This window comes from Trachemys scripta, chromosome 5 (assembly GCF_013100865.1).
Source record: "Trachemys scripta elegans isolate TJP31775 chromosome 5, CAS_Tse_1.0, whole genome shotgun sequence".
Taxonomy (NCBI): Eukaryota; Metazoa; Chordata; order Testudines; family Emydidae; genus Trachemys; species Trachemys scripta.
In genome coordinates this window covers 65,735,358-65,759,163 of record NC_048302.1, presented here as the reverse complement: position 1 = coordinate 65,759,163, position 23,806 = coordinate 65,735,358, and the positions used below count along the sequence as shown (strand labels likewise).

The 23,806-nt window shown below is 41.6% G+C and overlaps 1 protein-coding gene across 2 annotated transcripts; it reads right to left on the bottom strand.

Annotated features, from left to right (window-relative positions):
• Nucleotides 1-1,016: 1,016 nt before the first annotated feature.
• MSMO1 (methylsterol monooxygenase 1) lies at nucleotides 1,017-21,869 on the bottom strand. Of its 2 annotated transcripts, XM_034772132.1 has the most exons (6): nucleotides 21,106-21,869; nucleotides 15,227-15,536; nucleotides 12,908-13,056; nucleotides 6,102-6,228; nucleotides 3,738-3,892; nucleotides 1,017-2,042 (listed from the first exon to the last, which is right to left on the bottom strand). In XM_034772132.1, exons 2-6 carry the CDS (start codon nucleotides 15,479-15,481, stop codon nucleotides 1,835-1,837), a joined length of 894 nt encoding a protein of 297 aa, XP_034628023.1. In that variant the 5' UTR covers nucleotides 15,482-15,536; nucleotides 21,106-21,869; the 3' UTR covers nucleotides 1,017-1,834. The 2 variants fall into 2 exon arrangements, with proteins under 2 accessions (XP_034628023.1, XP_034628024.1); XM_034772133.1 differs by lacking the exon at nucleotides 15,227-15,536 and having other exon boundaries at nucleotides 21,106-21,353.
• Between the last annotated feature and the right edge of the window lie 1,937 nt (nucleotides 21,870-23,806).

Sequence of the window (23,806 nt, the reverse complement as noted above, 5' to 3'; positions counted from 1 at the left end):
ATGCTAAGGGGTGGGTGGACAAAGGAGTTGGAAGCATTTCTTCTGGGGTACAACAGTTACACTATGGATTTATATGCCCTTGCCACTTATAGCATCAGAGAATCTTCCAAATATTTCAAAATAGAAATCAAGCTGTTTGTCTCTCCCTGCCTGGCCTGTAGATTATCTTAATTAGTTTATAAAGGTTTTGATTGTTTTGTTTGTGTGGGAAAAAATAAAAAGAGGAAAATCTATGTCAAAGATGTTTGCATTTAATTCTTAAAAGGCTAGTTCCATGGTTCTCTTCACTTTTGGGAGAGCATTGGGCTGGCATATCTAAATATTTAGATTGATATAACCACCACCATTGAAAAAAATATTGGTTCTGTATGCTGCATATGGTACAGTAGAACCTCAGCATTACAAACACGTCAGGAATGGAGGTTGTTTGGAATTCTGAAATGTTCGTAATTGAACAAAACTTTATGGTTGTTCACTCAAAAGTTTACAACTGAAAATTGACTTAAAAAAAGAAAGGGAAAGTTTCAGAGCTGTATTTAGTAGTTTATGTTTAACACTGTACTGTTATTTATTTGCTTTTTTTCGTCTTTGTTGCTGCCTGATTACGTACTTCCAGTTCCAAATGAGGTGTCTGGCTGACTGGTCAGTTTGTAACTCTGGTGTTCTGAACTCTGAGGTTCTATTGTAGACCTAACCATGTTCTGTCCCTGAACCAAGCTGCAGCCTTAATTTGCCAAAGCTGTAGCCTTGCTTGGGAAAAAGTTAGGTCCGCATACACTACAAGTGTGTTTTAACTATGTTGGGGGACAATAATATTGTACAAGTCCCAAGTTCCCCAGTTATTCTAGTGTAGATAGTTATTCAGATGTATTGTAGAATTGTTACCCTACACTGCTTGAGTTAATTAATTTTAGAATTAACTCTGCTCATATATTTTAAAAGTGAATGGCAATCTAGGGCAATTCCTTATTTGTTTTACATTAAAAATACGGAAGATACACGACACACACACTATGTCAAATCAACATATTTATTGTACTTTGTAATCCACTAGTGCAACTCTAGCAACAAGTCAGTTTAGCAAATTACAACACACTGAAGGAAATGTAATGTAAATACTAAGAACACTGACAAAGTAACTTAAAGAGCAGAAAAAAAAAAAAAGGCTTCTCAAGGAAAAACAAAACCACCCTTTTCTAATCCTATGTAAAATGTACTACACCCACATCAGGAATGTTACTGAACATATAGCCAGCTCTTCTGGAATTAATAGTTTGCATTATTCAGTGTGCAAATGGCTGGTCCAAGCTCCTTATCAACTGATGGTATTTTGGTTTCTAAAGCAAATTCTGCCCATTTGCTCAAGGTTTAAATATAGTGCCAGTACCAGTTTTAATGGGGCTGCTGTATTTGTATTACAAATTTAAGAATATATTTATAAAAAACGAAGTCCAATTTCAGTGTATTATAATGTACATAATTCTACCTGAATCCAAATAGGGCAGCATAATAGATACTTTAAAAAAAATTAATAAAATTCTTGCAACAGACAAAAACTTTCAAGTCACCTATGTAATTTTTAAATTAATCTTTAAGTACTGCATATCTACTTTAGAGTTGTGTATAAAATAGAAAAGCATTCCCATTAGGTAGATAATTACATTGCAGTAAGGATTTTCCCTACCACTTAGTAGCCAAGGGACAAGGTATATGCTTAACTTTTGCTTTTAAGAAAAGTAAAATATTGCTTTAATTTGTGATCAGGTGTTAATTACCAGTTTGAGCCCAAAAGAAAGATGGAAGAAGTTTGTCTGTAGGAGGTTAAATGGGAAATTTAGTTGGACTTCTTTTCTGTTAACAATTCTTGATTCTTCTCTTTCTCTTGGTATGAAACATACTGATAATCTGTACCAAAGATTCTATCCCACCATGTGAAGGTTGAAGCATAGTTGCCAATAAAGTTCATGTGATGGAAATCATGAAAACGAGCCCCAGCATAGAAGGGCACTAGATGCAGGGGGTTCAGAGGAATATCGTAGCCACTAGAGAGAGAGGAAAAAAAAAACCAAAATTAAAATACTGAACTATAAAGTTTTTAACATTTTGTTTAGAAACTGACAATGCCAGGCACCACTGATTACTTCTTGGTTTTCAATAGGCTGCTAAAATTAAAATATTGACTATCAACTACAGTTAAAAACTCTGAAGTAGTTGCATGAAGAAATTTATTCCACTGCAAGACAGAGAGAAACCCATCTATTAGGGCCATAGCTCTAAAACTAGAAATTGTAGAATACCTATAGACTTGGAATGCTTAAGATGCTGTTTTGTCGGATGCCATTATCTGTCTATTCCATTTCCAAATCAACACTTAATTTTAAAAAGGCAGACTGAAAAATGAAAGCCAAAACACCCAAAACATCAGTACAATGATGAATATAGAAGAAAGTCTTTTGTGTGGCATCTGAGCCAGAATGTACAGTACCAGATTGAGAAACACATATTAAATGTAGCTAAAAATCTCAACCTTTAAGAAGTACTGCAGAAAGGGAAATGTCATTAAAGGATTTCAACATGTTCATTTTGTTGGTACTAGAAGCATCTTACACCACCTAGTGGCAAGATAGTGTCTAGATTTCATTTTGTTACAATATTCCTGTTATCCCACTCCTGTTAGTGTGACCACTTTGGGAAAAAAACATCCACTGACAGTTGTGGTTTCTATCTGCTGTTCACATTGAAATGCACTACTTCGATTTAGTTTTAGCCATTTTTATTTTATTTACACTGTTGTAGTGTTGCATTCCTCAGTTCATAAGGCATATAACAACAGCTTCCTCAAATGGAAGTAAAGTAAAATCACAGAAAATGTTAAAATTGATACAATGAAGCTATTTGACCACCTGAAGAATGAGTCACTGTTCTAACCTATAATATTTTATAATATTCTTGATCTTTTAGTTTCTTGCCTATAAGTATGTTATAACTACTTGTTTTTAATTAACCTAATCTCAATGTAAAGGTTGCCCTCCAAGCCCCACAGAAGTTTTAGAAAAATGTAGACTGTCCTTATTGAACACCACCTACATGCAATTTTTCTTGGGAGCCAAACTGGGGCCGCTTAGGTTAAGAAAGCATTGGTTCTCCAAGACAAGCCTTCCTGCACAGGCAAGCCTATTGACAGAGAAGTTTAAGATATACTATCTTGAGGTCCCCCTCCATTTTAGTAAAAATAAAACCCCACTTATTCCATGTTAGCAAACATTAGGTAATTTGTGTACTAAATATCTGATATTCTCTCTCAGGCTCTAAGTTCATCCAAGTGACGTGTAAGAGCTTCACTGGTGTCTGAGATTTACCTTTCCTAAAAACAGATCACAAAATGTATAATCCTGCCAAGAATCTCACAAGCTGTGTTTCTAGTTGATGCTTTATGAAGTTGTTTTAGTGAGTGCCCAATCCTCCCACCCAAGGAGTTTTGCTATTAACATTGCCAAAACAGAAAAATTATTATTTTGAAAAAGATAAATAGCCGACTACAATACTGAAATGAAAGAAGCACCACAATCCTTCTCTGGCAGGCCTACACTATCTGTGGACTTCTATTTGTAGAATGTGTGTGTGTGTGTGTGTGTGTGTGTACACACACACATATATATACACACATACACAAGCAAAAAGATAGGTGGAAGAGCCAAGTATGGAAAAATCACTAACACGGAATGAGAGGATTTTACCTGTGTACATCAATGGTTTCCATTAAGCGACATATTACCCAGGCCCACAGAAGAATCATATGGTTACAGAAAACAATAATGCCGATGAAAAAACCAGTTCCAAGGATAAGCGTTTCCAGTGGATGTGCATACTCTGCTTGCATCCCAAAAGGAGACTGGGAGGGGAAAAAAAAAAAAAAAAAAAACCACATATACACACAGTAAAAAAAACACAAATATATACAGACAGTAGTATGCCAACACACTCAAGAGTCAGACAAGTTTAGAATAGAGGCAACTGTAACTAGGATGGTCTTGCGGACAGGGCACTCAAGAGACTGGGGTTCAATTCTTGGTTCATCCACTGGCTATAAGTGATTTGCTCAAGGGGGCACATGATCAAGTGCTTCAGTTTCCCAGGAGTGTTCCCCTACGTCAGTGGGAAGGACAAAAACCACTGATGATTTTGAGTCACTACAGTACTATGGTGATGACAACCTTCCAAATAAATAAAAGAAAGCTTTTCATTTCTATATATTAGTTGCAAATGGTAGGACACTTATTTCCCCATTTCCCTGTCCATTATCAACTTCCCTGAACCAGAAATTTGTAGTAAATCAAAATGATCTCATTAGGGCAATTACAGCAAGTTTTTGTAAAAGCCTTAACATTTTTAAATACCTTCCACAACACAGGAACACATATATAAATTTATAAAAATTTGTATCTTGTAATATTAATAACATTATTCATAATGTATTACTAGATCAAAACAGTAATTTGACTGCCAACCAGAATCAATAAAGTAAAATCAAAGCAGTTCTCAGATGAAGAGTGTGGGACCCCTTTTTGTCCCTTAGGGACCAACGAGGTCTAAAGTAAGGAAGTGAAACAGCGATTAGGTTCTCTTACCACAGGTAAGATGGTAAGGGCCTAAGAGTATTTAATGGATCATATTCATTACATATTAGATAGTAGCATATACGAAGAAGAATTGTTGGCCTAGTGCAGTTAATAAGACCTCTGAATAACCTTTTGGAAATAAGAAGTGCAAACGGAGCCTTTTTGGCTTACTAGATATCCTGTTCAGTTTTTGGACTGTCCCATGTTTGGGTACAGTAGACCTGCCAGCTATAATAAGGATAAAAAAGGAAAGTCTCCAAAGTCCCTCTCAAATAATGATAGTAATAGCTTTGTTATTGCTAATAAGTAGATAAAGGTTATATAATCTATTGTGTAATGCAGAATTTCATATTTGGTCATAAATTATTATATAACAAATCAGAATAGCGTGTTGATAAAGGTAGGATGCCTTCCTGGGTACACAAAAATGCACTGAGACTTAAGCGTTTGCCTTGTTTATGTACAGCCTTGTGTTTGTGTAGATGCAGCCAATTCATTGGCTATCATCCCTATCTAATCACTGGGTGTGGCATTCTGTACCGATGCTGAAATAAACCTGTTCCTTTGATTTAAACCTGGAGTTCACAAGTGGGTATTGTCTGCTACACCAAGCAGTGGTTGTCTGTTTGCTAGGTTCATAAGGTAACCTGTGGACCTGGTTGGTAGTCCTGAAACATCCTTACAAAAATGAGAATTATATATAAAATATACTAATTCACCACATCTAAGTTCAGGAAATACAACACTAAAAACTGTCAACTTGAATTTTTTAAGACTACTTTTGGAATATTTTTTTTTTTTTTTAAATCAATCCTTAAGAGTGAATAGGGTTTTTTGCTGCCCTACTGCTATTTATAATAAAGGGCTTTTTAGGACTTTACCAGACAAACAATTAAAGTGACTATATTTAGAATGTTAATTGCCCAAACCAACCTTGCAGCTATAGAAATCTTAGCTGAAAGTTTATAATAATCTTAGAGTACAATAAATGTTATGGCATAGTAATTATAAAATTACTTGATTATTCATTTGTTGTACTCAATAGCACACTGTCAGTTTGACAATCACATTTGTTAGAAGATTTTTAACCTGCTATAAATTTCACTACGATTATAGTAGACAGTCACCATCCTGGCAGTCAGATGATATAAGGCAGGTATTAGAATGCGGCTGCCATTTGAGTGAAAGGGAGAGAAGAGAAAGAGTTGTTACAAGACATGTTCCATTATATCTATGAAATTTGGGTTAATTTAATAGTTATGGAACCCACCTAGCAGTGGTTTACCCCAGTATTTGTAACTGTGTTTAATTGATATAATAAAAAACAAGCTAGGTGTAAAAATATTTTGTAAGATTGGCTGTTCTCCCTATTTCCAAATGGACGCAAGAGCTATTTAAATATGCTGTATTAATACAGTTTTTAATATAGCCAGGAGGCTTACAATAAACACATAAGGTTGAAATCATTAAAGTAGTACGTACTACGAACTCATGATGAACTTTATGGATGTACTTGTATATTCTCTTGTGATGCAAGAGTCTATGCAGGAAATAGTGCCAGGCATCCTCAATCACTGCACAGCCAAAACACTGGGCAAGTAGCATGTACCTTTTAAAAAAATAAATAAAATAAAATAAAATAAAAATTGTTAGTTACAGCAAGATTAAAATATATGAAAGAAACAGTACTTTTGTTATCAGGCCAAATCCAGAAACTTTTATTAAGGAACACACCATTCTTTCTCCAGGATGTATGTGCAGAGAGAGGTTCTGGAAACTTGGTATGTACATTTAACTTTAGATAGTTTTAACAACCAGATAAGAGGGGAGGGATAGGTCAGTGGTTTGAGCATTGGCCTAATAAACCCAGGGTTGTGAGTTCAATCCTTGAGGAGGCCACTTAGGGATCTGGGGCAAAATCAGTACTTGGTCCTGCTAGTGAAGGCAGGGAGCTGGACTCAATGACCTTTCAAGGTCCTTTCCAGTTCTAGGAGATGGAATATCTCCATAACAGCATATTCATGTGCTCACATTAACAGCTCTTTTATTGATCTACTACTAACAAATACTACTGAATATAGTACATAAAATTGTACATATATTTCTTCACTAACATAATATATATGTACAAGTTTAAATACTATACTCAGTGGAATTTGTCAGTAGCAGATCAATGAAAGAGCTGTTAAATGAGTTAACGTGCAATACAGCAAACTTCTTAGTTTGGCTGTTGTCACGTGCGTGTGCTCTCTCTCACACATCTGTATATAAAGATAAAGCAGCATTAGCACTAGAAAGGAGATAACTTAGTACCTACCAAGAAATTGTAATTATAGATCAATAAAATTACTGTATGTAATATTTCTCCTGACACGAAAACTAGGAAAAGAGGCACCTGAAAAACATACGGGTTGCGATTTTAAAAATGTATTGGTTTGCAGACAGAAGTGTGTGCACATGATAGAGTCTCTTCCTAAGGTACATAATGCAGTATGTGGGTAGTGCTTCATCATGTTATTTTTGGAAGTGAGCCAGATGGCTCAAAAAGCGTTAGATACTTGCTGTAATCAAGCGTGGACTCACCCCTGCGGTGCCTCCTACTGGTTGTCTCGGGAATTAGCTCACCAGCATCCGGAGCGCCCTCTGCAGGCCAGGTGTCCCACCTGTCATTGGCCCCGTGTCCCTCCCAGACCCCAGTGCCCTTGGCTTGGGTGCTGCCCCCCTGGCAGTACCCCACTCTCTCTCTGGGTCTCCCCACCCAGGGGAACCCCTACCGCCTATCCCAATCTCGCCTCAGTCATGGCTAATGCCAGTCACCATCTAGCCCCCGCGCCCTGGGGCAGACTGCAGTCTATCAGCCAATCATCACAGGCAACAAGGGGTTTGGACTGGCTGTCTTTACCCACCCTCAGGTTGCCCCTCTGCAACCCCAATACCTATTTGGGCCTAGGACCAGGCCCTGCAGCCTGGGGAGTTGCTGGCCTAGGGCTTCCCAGCCCCCAAGGCCTTTCCCCATCCCTGCCTCACTCTAGGTCCCTGGGTGAGCTCCCTGCAGCCAGACCTGTCTGTCTCTCTCCTGTCAGAGGGAGACTCCTCAGCTCTGGCTACCCTGGCCTTCTTATAAGGCTGAGTGGCTCAGTTTGGGGCATGGCCCCAGCTGCAGCCACTTCCCCAATCAGCCAGGATTTTGCCCCTTTACACAGCCCCAGCCTTCTGCAGGGCTTTTCCAACCCCTTCAGGGCTGGAGCGGGTGCTCACCCTGCTACACTTGCATATACAAGGATGCTAATGAACCCACAGATAGTGTCTTAACTTCCAGCCACACTGTATCCCTTTTTGGATTTAGTTTTTCAAATCCTATCACTCCAGAATTTGAACAACTTTGCAGGCATTAGGCACAATATCAAATATAGGACCCTAGCCTGGTCCCATTATTGCAATGGGATAAACTTCAGTGAGAACAGGATTGGGTCTATGAACTACACCAGGGATTTGGAGCAATCAAATTTTTCAATTGCCCCGCTCCAGCACCAATAGTGACTGCTCCAGCTCTGCTCTGACTCCACTTTGCGCTCTGACTCAAATTAATTTTTAATTAAATAAAAAAGTGCATACTGTAATTTTGAAAAGATTTTTATTCAGACTTTTAAAACAATTTAAATGTCATCAACAATGATACAAACTAGAATCATTCATAATTCATTCTGTAAAAAATGATTGCAGCAATCAAGTCGTCATTCATAGCCTGCCTCAAATCATTTAAAATTAACTTTAAAGCTGAAAACAGTTGCTCTACACTAGCTTGAGTTGTTGGCATGCTCAAAGCAATTCTACAGGCAGCCTGAGTGCAGTGTAGGTAGCTGTGAATGGCCTCAAAAACAGACTTAATTTTTAGCCTACCAATAGGCTCCATCGCCTCACAATCTTCCCAAAAGTTTCTCTCGAATAATGCTTCATTACAATTATGAATCGCAGAAACTCTGCCGGTGTCTTTCTTGTTTATCCAATTCCATTTCAAAGTCATCATCTTCTGAAGAATTGATGCTTGAATTATCTCCCTTTCTCCATGATGGTTGAAGACATCTCAGGGATGGACGCTCAAACAAGTTCAGAGTGGAGACAGAAGTTTGAGAACAGCCTATTTCTGAAGGATGCGAACTTTCCGAAGCCACAAATTCAATTGTTGATGACTCCTTTTGTTGTGTTTCATTTTCTTCAACTTCTTTCACCGAGTTCAAATGTAGCAATAGATTTTGTTTTTCGAGTCGTCAAGCAATATCAAGGAGCCCTTCCTTTGCCTTTGGTATTTCCCTTGAGGTAAGAAGAATTCAATACCATGGGTCAACATAAACTCCAGCAAGGAAATGAATATTGTCAAAAAGCTTCTCTTCGTGTTTCTACATGGAGGATAGAATTCCTTCTGCAATTTGTCCACCATTTTCTTGCAAGAATGTTGACATTTTTTGCCATTCCTTCATTAAAACTCCCAGGGTTACATTGGCAGCTTGAAGATTCACAGTTGTTTGGTTTGGTTTTGCCAAGAGATCTCGCAGGTTCTTCACTTCGTCCCATTCAGCTTTTGTTAACTTGAGTTCTCTTGTTCCAGCAGCAGCCACTTGTTCACAGTAAGATTGAAAAATGAGAAGCCGATCAATCATTGCAAATGTTGAACCCCAGCGAATCACAGTATCCAATGATTGAGTTACCCCATGTAGATCAAGCAGAACACTTTGAATACTTGAGGTTTGTAGTTTGACAAGGACTTATTGAATTTTTGCCAGAAATTTCTTCGGATGTTCTTTGTTCAGTCCATCCCAGATTGCCAACGGAAGAGTGGAATACCACACCTCATCAGTTGGACTTTTGAGACTTCCAACATGCCTTCATGAGACGAATGAGGCTAGGGTCATTAACCCATTGCGCAGCAGCATCCATGTTGAGTTTGATTTCATCTATTCCTTTAGTTCCTTCATCAGGCAAAATAGCTTCAGTCCTGTCCCCATCCTTGTTCTCAGAGGTAGAAACGGTTTCGTTGTCCTCGCTGAAATTTTTGACGGCGCACCACGTTTGCTGCATTGTCAACGCAGATGCTCAGCACTTGCATTTCACTGATCCCAATTTTTTACTCGACTTTTCACGTACGAAGAATTGTGACGCCCTTCAGTGTCAATTATGTCCAAGGTTTTTACCACAGCTTTATCTTTTCCTTCTTCGTAGTACTGAGCATCGATTGCAAGGAAATTTCTGTTTCCACGGGTTGCCGCATCCATTTTCAGGTAGCACAATTTTTGCTCCAAAGCTTTCTTGAGCTCTTTGCGACCAGATGCAGCTGTGCTGACAACTAAATGACGAACCGCATCATGCCCTGTCGAAACGCAAAGCTGCCGACCCATTTCACCTGCAATTTTTTGGAATCCTTTGTTCTTTAGCCTGAAGGCAGTGAGCGGTGTTGAACTCAAGCAAACCATTTCCATCAGCCCTTCACGGAAAATATTGGTATCCATGGTGACTGTAACCTGAGGACTTCAAATATGAGTCAAGTTTTGTTTGCTCAATTTTGGGTTTCTTTTTAGATGAAACTCTGCAAAAAATCTTTTCTCCAGGAGTTTTCAAAGAGCCAGATGAACGTCGTTTAGCCACATCGGCTTTCTGTTTTGCCTCATCTTCCTGGTCCTTTTTTATAACCAGAGCCGAATAGCTTTCAGGGTGGTTATGTTTCACATGCCGCCAAAGGTTGAAACTTTTCACGGCACTTGCTTCACTTGTCTTGAAGCTACATGGTTTGAGCTCGCCATTCACTTCCTTTTCCATGTTGCCGATTTCTTGTTTTTCCCAAAAGCCCGAATTCGGGCTTTTCAAATTCAAAAGTAAAGACGTCGTTGAGATCCTTTTCCGTAAATCAGCTATCAATCATGGGGGGCTGATTTGATTTTTTAGTTGAAGGCATGGTCAAATCTTCTTGTGCTGCTACCGGATCCAAATATTTCTTGTTATGATTTTCGAAAAGCAATGAACAAAAGCAGTACATTTTTTTTTATATATATAACGTACCTGCTTGTGATATCTTAGCCCAGGGGTCGGCAACATTCGGCACGCAGCTCACCAGGGTAAGCACCCTGGCGAGCCGTGTACCGAACGTTGTTGGCCCCTGTCTTAGCCACTTACGGTACTTAGAATTTATTTTGGATTTTCAGGACAAAAATGATCGCATTTTCTTTTTACACAAAATTATTATTAAAGTATATTTTAATATTTTAACATTTCTTGCCATTTTAATGAGGTAAGAAGTATTTTTAATATACATAATATAAATTATTTATAAATTGTAAGTTAGTTTTTCTTATGAAATTTTGTGGTAAAAATATTCAAAATATTTGTCATTAATATCTCAAAAATGCTTTAATATAGATATATCAATGAAATTTGGTATGTGCCATAGCGTTAGTATGTGCTATCGCTGTTCTACAACATTAATTGTTGGGAAGTAATGAGGTTACACATTACAAGGTTGAAAATAAAGTTTAACGGGAAAGCGGATAACAGGTTCTATTTTGTATAATGTTTCCAGCCTGATGAAGGAAAAACATGTTCTGAAAATTTGCTCTCTTTACTAAAAGGACTGTGCTTGCAATTTGAATCAGCTTTCAGTTAAAGTTTATTTCCAACGTTCTATCATACAACATCATTCAAATAAAATTATTTAAACTACAGGCGTCGTGAACTGTGGGGGACTGGGCCAATTTTGTTTAATATCTTTTAAATCTTCGACTATTTAACAGATACTATCCTGGAATATGATTTAATGCTAAAACATGCATTAAAATGGTACTCTTAATTTATTTTGTATAATTAACCGTTTCGAGAAAACTGTTTAAAATTTTAAATCTGCTTAGATGCTTAGAATGATACAAACAATTGTACTTATTATTTTTAAATTTGGAACCATATATTTTAAATGTAATAAATAACCAAATATTATTAACTTATTATGGAACATAATATTACTGCTCATAGCCAGGGGCAGTCGATTACAAGTCTTTCTTGAAATATGAAATAAAAAGTGACCAATCGCCAGTTCAGGATGCCTATGGTTTAAATAATTTTAGATAATGTAATATGGTAGCACATACTAAATGCTAAGACACAGACATAATTTCATTACTTTATATTAAAGCGTTTTTGAGATATTAATCAGAAATTAACTTTTCATCACCTCCTTGGAGGGACAGTAGCTCCCTTAGGAAGAATTTTAGGACACGTGTTCACAGAAATGTTTTTTCTTAAAATGACTTAAGGATTCACCCCCCACCCCAAAGTTGTGTTGGACATTTTCCAATCACTCTGGATATATCACAAAAATCACTCCTAATTTATGCAAAAATGTTTACTGTATATTTATATGCCTGCTGCATGCGACTTTTTCTGTAAATTTAAAATTACAAAACAACGCTACCAAAAGACCGTTGAACAGATGACATAAAATAAAAGTCCACCAGAATGATACGGGAGCATGTACAAATGAACCGGTAACGGGAGTCCGTGTGAGAAATGAGCTTAAGTGATTAATATCTCTTGCGATATTTTAATAGATCAATAAACAAAAACATTTTTTTTTTGCAATATACCTGTTTGTAATATGTTAAATGTTGCATCTTGCATCACACTTTTCCATAATCGCAGCACTCAGCGTGTCTCGTTGATCAACCCTTACAAAAGAAATATCAACACATACTAATTTCACTAATCTACGCGAGTACGTACTCACCTAACCTTGGCACAAGGGCGGGAGCAGTCTGCAGTGTTGCCGGATGTCTAATAATCATCTGATTCTCTAATAAAACATATCTCCAAAAAACTTCGTAATTTTGTATCTGTACATTAAATCTTGATTTCGGCCGAAGTGAGAATAACTGACATATTACGTAAAGTAGAGGTTAATATCAATTGTTATAAAATCTGAAACTTTTTGGCACCTTTTGGACTTTCTTGCTAAATATCATTCATTTTGGATTGAAAATGGAAAAAAAACGGAGCAGTGGAGTAGTCAAGATTTTCTGTGCTCCGGCTCCGCTCCAGCTCCAGGCAAAAACCTGCAGCTCCACTGTTCCGCGCTCCTGCTCCGGGCTCCGCTCCAAAGCCCTGAACTACACATTCATTCAAAACAATCACATGACTGTGCAGCACACCAAGTTCCCTACCAGCTGGGAACATTTCACAGCTACCGTCATCTGTTCTTCCAACAGACAGTTGGAACAGAAGTACAAAACATTTCAACAGTTTCTACCTACCATCTTGGCATCCTTTCCCAGTCATAAGGGATATTGAAGTACTCTGTGAAATAGTAGGTACCACATATCAGAGGAAGCTGAATACAGAAGTGATTGAAGAGAAGCGTTTTTAAACACTTCCACTGCTTCTCCCATGTTTCTGGTTTATCCTAGGAAAAAAGAAATTTCCAATCATCAGTCCTACTATGCAATATCATTGCAGAAATTCAGAAAAAGTAATTCTGAAGATTTGACTTCAAGCTACAAAAGAGAAAAAAGCATTCACTGAATTTTCTACTTTGCCAAGCTATGCTTTAGTATTACAGACATGTAGTGCTGTAATGAGCTAGCTAGTCTTTAGGTCTACCACTGGATAGACCTGTTCAACTGTATTTGATACATACTATACTGCTAAAAGCTGATAAGTATTTTCCTTTGCTCAGTAGTAGGGGCCTGTGCTTTTGGAGAAAGTTCTGACCACCAAGTAATTCTAAGTAGTCTGTGTGTGCATAACAGTGACAATTGTAAAATCTTAGGTGGTCACATTTGTTACCTAACATGCAACCATATTTTTAGGTGTTAGAGGTACATATGCAGTAAGTTAGGAGGAAGTGGATCCTTAGGTGATTTTCACTCTTTTAGTGGCTTTAAGTCAACTTGTCACATTATAAAGAAAGAAGAGCAAATGAACAGACTGATGTGTTAATTATGTGACCTGAAAAAAGTATAAACAAGAAGCAAAAGCCTGAAAAAGTGGGGTTTCCTATAATTCTTTTTACCTTTCTAAAAGAAAGAAAGAACAAATCAGGTCTTGTCTACCCTGGAAGCTTATGGGCCACTGGAGAGCTAGCAGGATGACATCATAGCACCAACCAAGTGAAAACTGACCGAGATGAACAGCAACCTAAGTCAATCTATTTGTTTTTGTTGACATCTATTTAACTCTATCATTACATTAACTTGGAGACAGGGGAGAGGGGGGAAAAAAAAAAAAAAAAAAAAAAAAACACACCTAAAATTTAGCATCCCACCAATTTAAGGACTGCGAAAATTCCTAAACCACATAAAAGAGATCCCCGGTTTTGCTGGAGAATGGGTGTGGATCAAACAGAAAAGGAATGGAGCTTATTCATATATGTACACACACACACACACACACGCACGTGCAAGGGTACAAAGAAGCTGGGGATTAAAGTCTGTTGCAAGGATGCGTTGGATAGATCATCCCATTTAACAGTCACAGCTATGACATCTATATTTACTTAATATTTTCCAAACCAAATTACTTAAGCATTTATATACTTAAGTTTCACAAGAACTTTTCAACACTCACTGTTTTAGAATAAGCTTGATTTTAAATCCAGTACTTAATATGAACATGTAAGTCAGGCAAGTGGAGAAAACAATCACCAGGTTGCATTGGATGGGCAGATTACCTATTATGGAATGAAATTCACTCAGATGTGCACAGCTTGCTCAATGTTTTCTGTATTACAGAAACTTTGCATTGCCCCTTCAAGGGGATGTGGGTGGAGATGTCCCACAGGGAAGGCCAGATGTGTGGCCCCCCCATCTTGGCACCTAACAAGCCAACATACGGAAGTACTAGGGACAGGGGAGGGGAGAGGTGTACAGCAGTGATATTTAGACTGAGGTACACAAATGGCTTTTTAATAGGTCTCCTGCAGTTCTTTGCAGCACATCATATTAAAGTTATTAGCCAACCAGGATGCTTTTACTGTTATTAACCAATTAAGTTATCAACTTGCACTAAGTTATTAAACTTATTTGCTATGAGACTGTATATACACACTTTACATATAAAAACAAAATATTTCCTCTGTCATACTGTTTAAATCTATATACACTACAGTTCTATAGTAAATGAAACAATGTACACTACTGTGGCTCTTTTGGATAATGTTGATCGCTATTTTGGCTCCTGAACCACTGAAGTCTAAGTATCACTGGACTACAGGATCCAGAATTATACTTAGCCAAGAGCCCAAATCTTCCACACAGAGACATGTAGCCTCTATTCCAATCTATGTAATGGAACAGTGATTGAAGAGGCTCTGCTGCAAAGTTGTCCTTTGCATTCACTTTGAGAGCAATGGATCCCTCCCCCTCCCACAAAGCTGAAGGAGTTCCATTACTAAACCCAATAACCTGGGGCTTTGTATAGGTGGAAGTGAGGTGTGTGAGCCTCCCATAAAATATATAGATGAGCATATCAAGAACAGATTCTTCTACAGTCTAAGATTCCTGCCCACTTGTAAAATACGAAGTTAGAATATCAAAGCAACCAGAAACCTGTGAATTCACAATTCTTTGTCTTACCTGCTGAATTTTATACTTTTGCATACAAGGTATAAACTGAAATATAAATCCAGGTAGACAGAGCAAAAAGTAGGAAAGTTCATGAACTATGAGTGATCCCCATGTTGCAATCTGGAACTTGGTGTAATTGTCCAGCATATAGTTCCAAGCATTTTTAAATGGTTGCTGCAGTGGATTGTCAGGCAAGAAAGAGTCGATGTATTCCACTGCCAGGTAAGCAGAGTTCAGGATGTCAACACTCTCATTCACTGCCATTGTTCAGATATAACACTTCACACTTGCAGTTTCTCTGCAGAATTCTAGAAACAGCCTGTAAATTTTAAAAGGTAAAATTGAATTCCTAACTGGCAAATTGATGCTATTCAAACAGCCGTCTACTTAAATAAAAAAAAGGTTAAATTCAAGGGTTAACAAGGACACTGTAAAAATACATTGTACTTTAGAAAAAGCACAAAACTATGTTGTAAACAGAATCAACAGGTCTAATCCTACAGTTAATCTGAAATCAGCTCAAGTGAGTAGAGGGCTGAAGGATAAACTCGAACAGGGGAGTGCACAAGGGAGTGCAAGCAGAGGCATGGGCTCTACCCAATAATCGGCAGGGTCACAGAGCTCCTCCATCTCCTCCAAAACGATCAACATAAGAACAGCCATACTGGGTCAAAACAAAGGTCCATCTAGCCCATTACCCTGTCTTCCAACAGTAGCCAATGCCAGGTGCCCCAGAGGGAATGAACAGAACAGGTAATCATCAAGTGATCCATTCCCTGTTGCCTATTCCCAGCTTCTGGCAAACAGAGGCTAGGGATACTATCCCTGCCCATCCTGGCTAATAGCCATTGATAGACCTATCCTCCATGAATTTATCTAGTTCTTTTTAGAACCCTGTTGTAGTCTTGGCCTCCACAACATCCTCTGGCAAGGAGGTGCACAGGTTGACTGTGCATTGTGTGAAGAAACACTTTCTTTTATTGGTTTTAAACCTGCTGCCTATTAATTTCTACTAGTGACCCCTAGTTCATGTGTTATGAGTAAATAACACTTCCTTATTTACTTTCTCCACTGATAACAGTCAGCTCTGTGTTTTTGGGGAACCAGGGAGCAGTGTCTGGCCTCTCTGACTCATGAGGGATACCTCACTCCCCTTCGCCGATCTCTGCTTGAACCAAGACCAACGATAGAAAAGGCTTGCAGAGAGCAGTGAGGGCATTGGGAGACACACCTAGACCCCTCCTGACAAGGGTGACAAGATTAAGACATCTCCATTTGCAAACAGAATGGAGAGCAGAGACAACTCCCCTAGCCTCATCTGCATGAAAGATAGGACAGGGATTAGCATACGGAATGAAGAACAGAGATCCGCAGTGAACTCTGGGACCAGAAAAGCAGGGAAGCACTGCATCATGGGAATCTCTGCTCCAGATGTTAATGAACCTATGCCCAGCTGAGCAGTTATCAGACCAATTCTAGTAATGAATCCTTGATTGATATCCAAAATACTGAAGCAGCCTAGTTGCATTGTGAGCTCCCTGGAAGAAAACACCACCCATAGCCAAGAGTGATCAGCTCCTATTGTCTAGTCTAAAGAAAACCCTTGAGTCATCAGTTTACCCATAACCAAATCTAGTGTTCTCCCTTGAACCACTGTTGTTTCTCTACAAAAACCCCTACCTATGTTCAAGTAAGTGTTCTGATGCTTAGATCCAAACTATGCATCAGTTCCACTGGGACTCCATCTTCTCCTGACTGATCGTGCTGGGGGCTCTGTCTGTCTCCAGCATTTAGGACCCTGAGCTACCACCATCACCTGGGAACCCTGACCAGTTCAAGCCTCATGGAGTGGGTGAGAGCCCCCTCTTTTTCTCTCTCTGTTTTCCTTTTTCTATCTTAGGTATTAATCTTTAATAATGTAGGTTATGTTGGTTTAGCCCTCCTTGTGTAGTTATCACTATTATTCAATTAATACTTTTATGGTTAAGCTGGTTGCTTCTCTCTCTCGCTGAACTTTACTCTTTTGTGTTTTTAGATTCCCCTATTTAATCTGCAACGACACTTCTTTTACCTAAGCTAAAGATCCCTGCAGTGCCCAAAATACTGTGGGGTTTGCTTATCATGTAGGCTCCTAATCTGGGACACACAAGGGTGGCAGCTTGACCCACTCCATTGAGCCCAGGGACATATAAGGGGTCAGCTTGAAAGTGCAGATTGACCCAGTCCACTCAGACTTGCTCTGTTAATGTATGTGTGTGTGTTCATCTAGTTCTGGGGCTGGACAAACCCAGCCCTAGGGAACCTAGGTCCTGCAGGATAGCTCCACTGGGAGGGGACTTGCATAAGGGAGAAGTAGAGCTCCATATGAAAACACACATGACACAAGCAGTATATTGATAGAATTACAGAACCCTCCCCCACCAGAAGAGTAACCCAAATAAATGAGCATACCCCAAAACAACGGGCAAATCTAGTAACAAATTGGTGGAGATACATGGGCAGCACGTGACCCTAATCACGTGGTAATTGTTGAGTAGTTGCTGTGGAGTAGGGAAACTGAGGCACAGACCTGAGTAAGCTTTCTTTCTTTTCCTTTTTCAGACCAAGCTCCTTTAGCAAGGTCTCTCTCTCTCAGACTATTTGGTAACCTTCTGTTAAGAATTGTGCTTAAAATACCTGTAGAACTGTGAAATAAGGAGTTAAGAGTAGTGCCTTAAAAATAAAGGTTTTAGAAAGAGCTGTTGGTGGGGATCATTATTGAAATAAGGAAATAGAGATGGCTGAAAAAGACCTTTTTGCTGCTCACTTGAGACAGGAGAAAACTAACAGGTTAGAGAGATGGGTAACGAAGAAGGGGAAATGCCCCTGGGAAAGGGGGTGTTTTAAGGGTGAAATCCCCTGACTGAAGCTAGTCTGAGCTTTGAACAATATTGCACAACCTTTAAGCCACATGGTAGTGCAAAGGATGCAGCTGCTGCATAGGCATTATTTTATGCATGCCTGGACATGGTTGAAATGGTAAAGAGAAGGCAGGAACTAGAGCTTGAGAAAAAGCAGTTACAACAGCATTTGAATAAATGTGAGACAGACGGGTGTGAATTGATAGCAGAAAAGCTCAGAATGGTGACTGTACTTAGAGATATACAAAGAGGGGAGAGACAAGGCAAGCAGGAATGCAGAATAATATAGAAAAGAGTTAACATACACAAAAGTTCTGTTAGAAGAAGCAAGAGCAGCAACTCGCTTCTTGGCAGAAGAGAACAGGGCAGCAAAGGCAGCAGCAGACCAGCAGGCGTGTGAGGCAAAGATTATATTAAATTGCACGCCCAACTTAGTGCCTATAAGGGGGTGGCAGCAGCTGTAAGGTTAAGAGAGGATTGTGATTTGCTCTGTTAATGTGTGTGTGTGTGGAGGAACCCAGCCCTAGGGAACTTAGGTCCTGCAGGATAGCTCCATTGGGAGGGAACTTGCATAAGGGAGAAGTAGAGCTCCATATGAAAACACATGTGACAAACAGTACATTGATAGAATTACAGACCCCCCCCCACCCCGAAGAATAACCCGAATAAATGAGCATACCCCAAAGTAATGGGCAAATATGGTAACACCACACTTGTCATGACTTTATAGACCTCTAGCATATCCCTACTTAGTCGTCTCCTTTCCAAGATGAAAAGTCCCAGTCTTATTAATCTCTCCTCATACGGAAGCCGTTCCATACCCCTAATCATTTTTGTTGCCCTTTTCTGAACCTTTTCCAATTCCAATATATCTTTTTTGAGAGGGGGCGAACACATCTGCACGCAGCTTATTATCGATCCCTTTCTTAATGATTCCCAAGACTCTGTTTGCTTTTTTGACTGCCACTGCACATTAAGTGGATGTTTTCAGAGAACTATTCACAATGACTCCAAGATCTCTTTTTTGAGTGGTAACATTTGTATAGTTGGGATTATGTTTTCTAATGTGCATTACTTTGCATTTATCAACATTGAATTTCATCTGCCATTTTGTTGCCCAGTCGCCCAGTTTTGAGAGATACTTTTGTAGCTCTTCGCAGTGTGACTGGGATTTAACTATTTTGAGTAGTTTTGTATCATCTACAAATTTTGCCACCTCACTGTTTACCCCCTTTTCAAATTGAAATTGCTATGCATGCCCCTGAATCCAAATGTTTCTAATAACTGGTTTGGTGGCAAGCCACTTCAGAGAATCTGTACCTAAACTTCTATCATCATAAACTCTTAGTTCTTTTAGAAGTGTAACACGGATATCAATCACCATTATAAAATTCTGTTCATTCACTGAGCAAGGAGGCTTCTTTTCAAACGATTATTATTTCAGCCTTAAACAATTCCTCTAAGTAAACACACTGGTAAGTAAAGTGGCAGTTAGGTAGGCTGATATAAAAAATGTTCAGTATACTAAAAGTACAATTTTTTGTGGCTAAGTATAGGTGAATTTCTTCAGACTATTCAGTAGTGTTGGTCAACAACTTTCCATTACATTATTATTTTGGGAAAAAACTGGGGGTTTGATTAAATAAGAATTTTCATGGAAAGTACCTGGTTTCCTCAAGAACTTTTAATTTTGTTGGAAAACCTCCCCCCCCTCCCCATTTTTGGCTGAACCTTGTCAGTAAAAACTTGATATTTTAAACTAAAACAAAAAGTTAATGAAAAACTACATGCAGCTTTTGGATAATGTTTTGGGTAAACATTGCTCAAGTTTAAGCATGACATGTAATGAAAAATTTACTTGCTTAAAACTATTAAATATTTTGACTCCTAAACACAAGGATCTTATGTGTGTTACTGCTAACACAGTGTGTATTTCCACACAGCAGAACAAAATGATTCAAACTGCAAGATTAATTATTTATCAGAGGCCAAACAATATATATGATTTAGAATCCAATGGCAAAACAACCTATATGTTAAGTTAGGATGTACTCACTAGACCCCACGGCATAATGTCTTTTCTTTTATAGTCAAGGAATGGAACAGTTTAGGGCAGATACTCAGATCTGAGTAGTTCAGGAGCCAAATTAACCATCAACATTACACAAAAGAGCCACAGTAGTGCGAATTCATTGTTTGATTTACTATAGTACTTATATTCCAATGATGGGGGATTTATATACATATGTTATTCTCACAGTAAAATGACTAACCAAATATTTTTATCAACTACAACTGGTTAACAACATGGTAAAAACACCCTGCTTGGTTAACAACTAAAATCACACAGTGTTTTAATATCATGCTTTGGAAAGAGCCTTGCAATGGGGTCAGAGTATCACTGGCTCAGGGGTTACTTGTAAGGCTGCTTTTCCCTCTGGCTTTTTATTTGCAGCATGGCCACAGGTCTGGTTGACTGGCTCGGTAGGTGGCCCTGACATTAGCAATTTTCACAGTCAAATCTGTTCTGGTTCTTGGACAAAATTAAAAGCTTGCCAGCAGCAGGGCAACGCACCCAGCCTCCGAACAGCGCCCAGCCCCGGGCGAGGGGTGCCGAGCACACTGAACTCCTCCTGCTGCCAGCAAGTGTGAAAAATCGGGACAGGGGATGGGGGGGGTAATAGGAGCCTATATAAGAAAGACCCAAACATCGGGACTGTCCCTATAAAATCGGGACATCTGGTCACCCTACTGCCAGGAGACTGGAGCAGCGAAGCCCAGCCTTGAGACCCCAGCCCCGGGCCGCCCCCGGCACAGGGCAGCGCGCACCCAGCCTAGGGTGACCAGACAGCAAATGTGAAAAATCGGAACCCGGGGGGGGTTGGAAGAGGGGGAGAATAGGAGCCTATATAAGAAAAAGAGCCAACTATCAGGACTGTCCCTATAAAATCAGGACATCTGGTCACCCTAACCCAGCCCCTCACTCACCTGCACAGCGACAGCACCTGCCCCTCACTCACGCACCTCAGCCGCGGCACCCGCTTCTCACCCATCAACAACAGCAACAGCAGCTCTCGACTCCGGTTCCTGAAGTGCGCTCTCCTATTGGCCGCACAACACCCCTGCGCCGCTTTGATTGGCTCCGGGGCGGGAACCGGTCCCTGTCAGGCGTGGGGCGGATGGGGGGGGACAGAACGGTCCCACCAGATGATGATTGGCAGAAGGGATGGAGTGAGCATAGTGAGATCTCGGAGCGCAGCCAATGAGGAGCGAGGAAGCCCAGGTGACGGCGAAGACGCCATTAGAAGGAGCCGGGCTGAGGGGTTCTCCCCAGGTATGAAGGAGAGGCGGGGCCGTTACCATGGTTACCTTTCCCCTTAGTCGCTTTCCTAAGCGCCTCAGGGGACTGCCGGGCTAATTCGGCGGCTTTGTAGCGCCCGGAATCCGCTTTCAACGTGGGGGTAAATGGGGTTGAGAAGAAGACAGCGCGTTTGGTGCGCGCCTTGGGGCTAGGGCAAAGGCCCGACCAGCTCGTGACGCCAGGGCCGCGAGAAGGCGCGGTGGGGGGTGGGCTATAAAGGAACGGACCCAGGAAAGCGCTACGGTCACCGGGCGAACCCACCTCACGCGAGCCGAGCGCTGCCCGGGAGGGAGGCCGGGGCGGGGCGGGGCGGGGCGGGAGGATTCGCTGGCGCGCTAGCTGAAGGGTGGTTGTCGGACCCGTTCTGGAGCGCCCCGGCCGAGGTGGTTTTCCCTACCACCCTAACTCGGACCTAATGGTAAACATAGTGGGCGTGTAGGTGCGAGTGCATTGGGTGGAGTGACTGCTTTCTTATAGGCCAGTGGTTCTCAAACGTCATTGCATCACGATCCCCGTATGACCAGCAAAATTACTACACGACCCTAGGAGGGGGGCTGAAGTCTGAGCCTGTCCAAGCCTCATCGCTCGGGGTTGGGGGGGAACAAAGCCTGAGCCCCACTACAGGGGAAGGGGGGCAAAACCCAAGAGCATCAGCCCCAGACAGGGGGCTTGTGACCTGAGTCTTGCTGCCAGAGCTATAACTAGGTATTTTTGTGCCTGAGGCAAGAGTATAAAATTGTGCCCTCCCCCAGGGCCGGCAATTCGGCGGCGGGTCCCTCAGTCCCTCGCAGAGGGAAGGGCCTGCCGCCGATAGGGTGACCAGATGTCACAAGGACAGTCCTAATATTTGGGGCTTTTTCTTACATGGGCACCTATTACCCCCACTCTGTCCCGATTTTTCATACATGCTGTCTGGTCACCTTAGCCGCCGAATTGCTGCCAAAGAATGAATGAAGCGGCTGCGGTGGAGCCTGTGATTTTGGGGGGGTCTAACTCATGATTTTTGACTGCTTGGGCTGGTAATGTTGCTTCCAAGATGGCCTTTGGTTCCAGTCCAGTTCCAATCCAGAGAGGGACTCACAGGTTAAGAGAAGGAGGTGCTGGATATCAGCAGTGACCACTAGCGATCAGCATGTGTCCTGAGAATGTTGGGAGTTCAGATCTGCAGGGCAGGATCAGGGGTGGCAGGTTTGTAAAAATTTTGGTGGTGCCCAGAACCCCGCCCAAGGCTCTGGGAGGGAGTTTGGGTGACAGAGGAGATCTGGGGTGCAGGCCCTAGGCTGGGGCAGGGGATTGAGGTGCAGGCTCTGGGAGGGAGTTTGGGGATGGGAGGGGGTGCAGGTTCTGGGAGGGAGTTTACGGATGGGAGAGGTACAGAGGGATGGGGTGCAGGGGTGAGGGCTGTGGGTTGTGGCTGCAGATAAGGGGTTTGGAGTGTGGGAGGGGCTCAGGGTGAGAGTAGGGGTGAGGATTCTTTCTGGGGCTGGGAATGGGAGGTTTGGGGTGTGGGAGGGGCTCAGGGCGAGAGTAGGAGTGTGGGGGTGAGGGCTCTGGCTGGGGCTGGGAATGGGAGGTTTGGAGTGTAGGAGGGGCTCAGGGCTGGGGCGTGGGGGGGATGAGGGCTCTGGCTGGGACTGGGGATAAGGTGTTTGGGGTGCTCGAGCAGAGGATTGAGGGTGCGGTGGGGGGTGAAAGCTCTGACTGGGGGTGTGGGCTCAGGTGGAGTAGGGCTGGGGATGAGTTTGGGGTGCAGGCATGCTGCTCTGGGACGGGGCCGGAGAGGAGGACTCCCCCTAGCCCTTTCCCTGCCGGCAGCAGCAAGTTCTAGGAGAGGAGTCTCCCTTTCCTCCCCCCCCCCCCAGCAGTACACTCACCCCCACCACTGTCACTGCATGTGCTCCTAGGGCCCCTCTCAAGTCCAGGAATCACCCTCGCCTCCCCCATGGTGGGTGGCAGGGGGCGCTGCATGCGCCTCCTCCCCTGCTGTTGCCCCTGACTGTAGCTTCACTGGAGGTGAGGGATGGGGCTGCCTCCTTGCCCAGCATGGGGCAGGAGCGGTGACTGTGGGCGGTGGGGGAGGGGGGGTGGGGGGCTGTGCTACTGGAAGGTCCCATTGGAAAATGAAAGGGTCTGAGGGGGAAGGGCAGGCTCACAGTCAGTCTGCCCTGGCAGTGGAGATGGAGGGCACTAGGACCCTGCGGCAGCAGTTGCTGCAGGGGAAAGACAGGGACTCTGCTCGGGGCGGGGGAGCAAGTCTGGGCCAGGAGACTAGGGTGACCAGACAACACATGTGAAAAATCAGGACAGCGGGTAGGGGCAGTAGCGTAG

What these genes read in the sequence shown, in the direction of transcription:
- MSMO1 (XM_034772132.1), bottom strand. Translation starts at nt 15,481, where the DNA reads ATGGCAGTGAATGAGAGTGTTGACATCCTGAACTCTGCTTACCTGGCA. An exon ending in AAAAGTATAAAATTCAGCAG is followed by an intron (nt 13,057 to 15,226) that starts GTAAGACAAAGA and finishes CTTTTTTCCTAG; the next exon opens with GATAAACCAGAAACATGGGA. An exon ending in AAGTTCATCATGAGTTCGTA is followed by an intron (nt 3,893 to 6,101) that starts GTACGTACTACT and finishes TTCCCCTCCCAG; the next exon opens with TCTCCTTTTGGGATGCAAGC.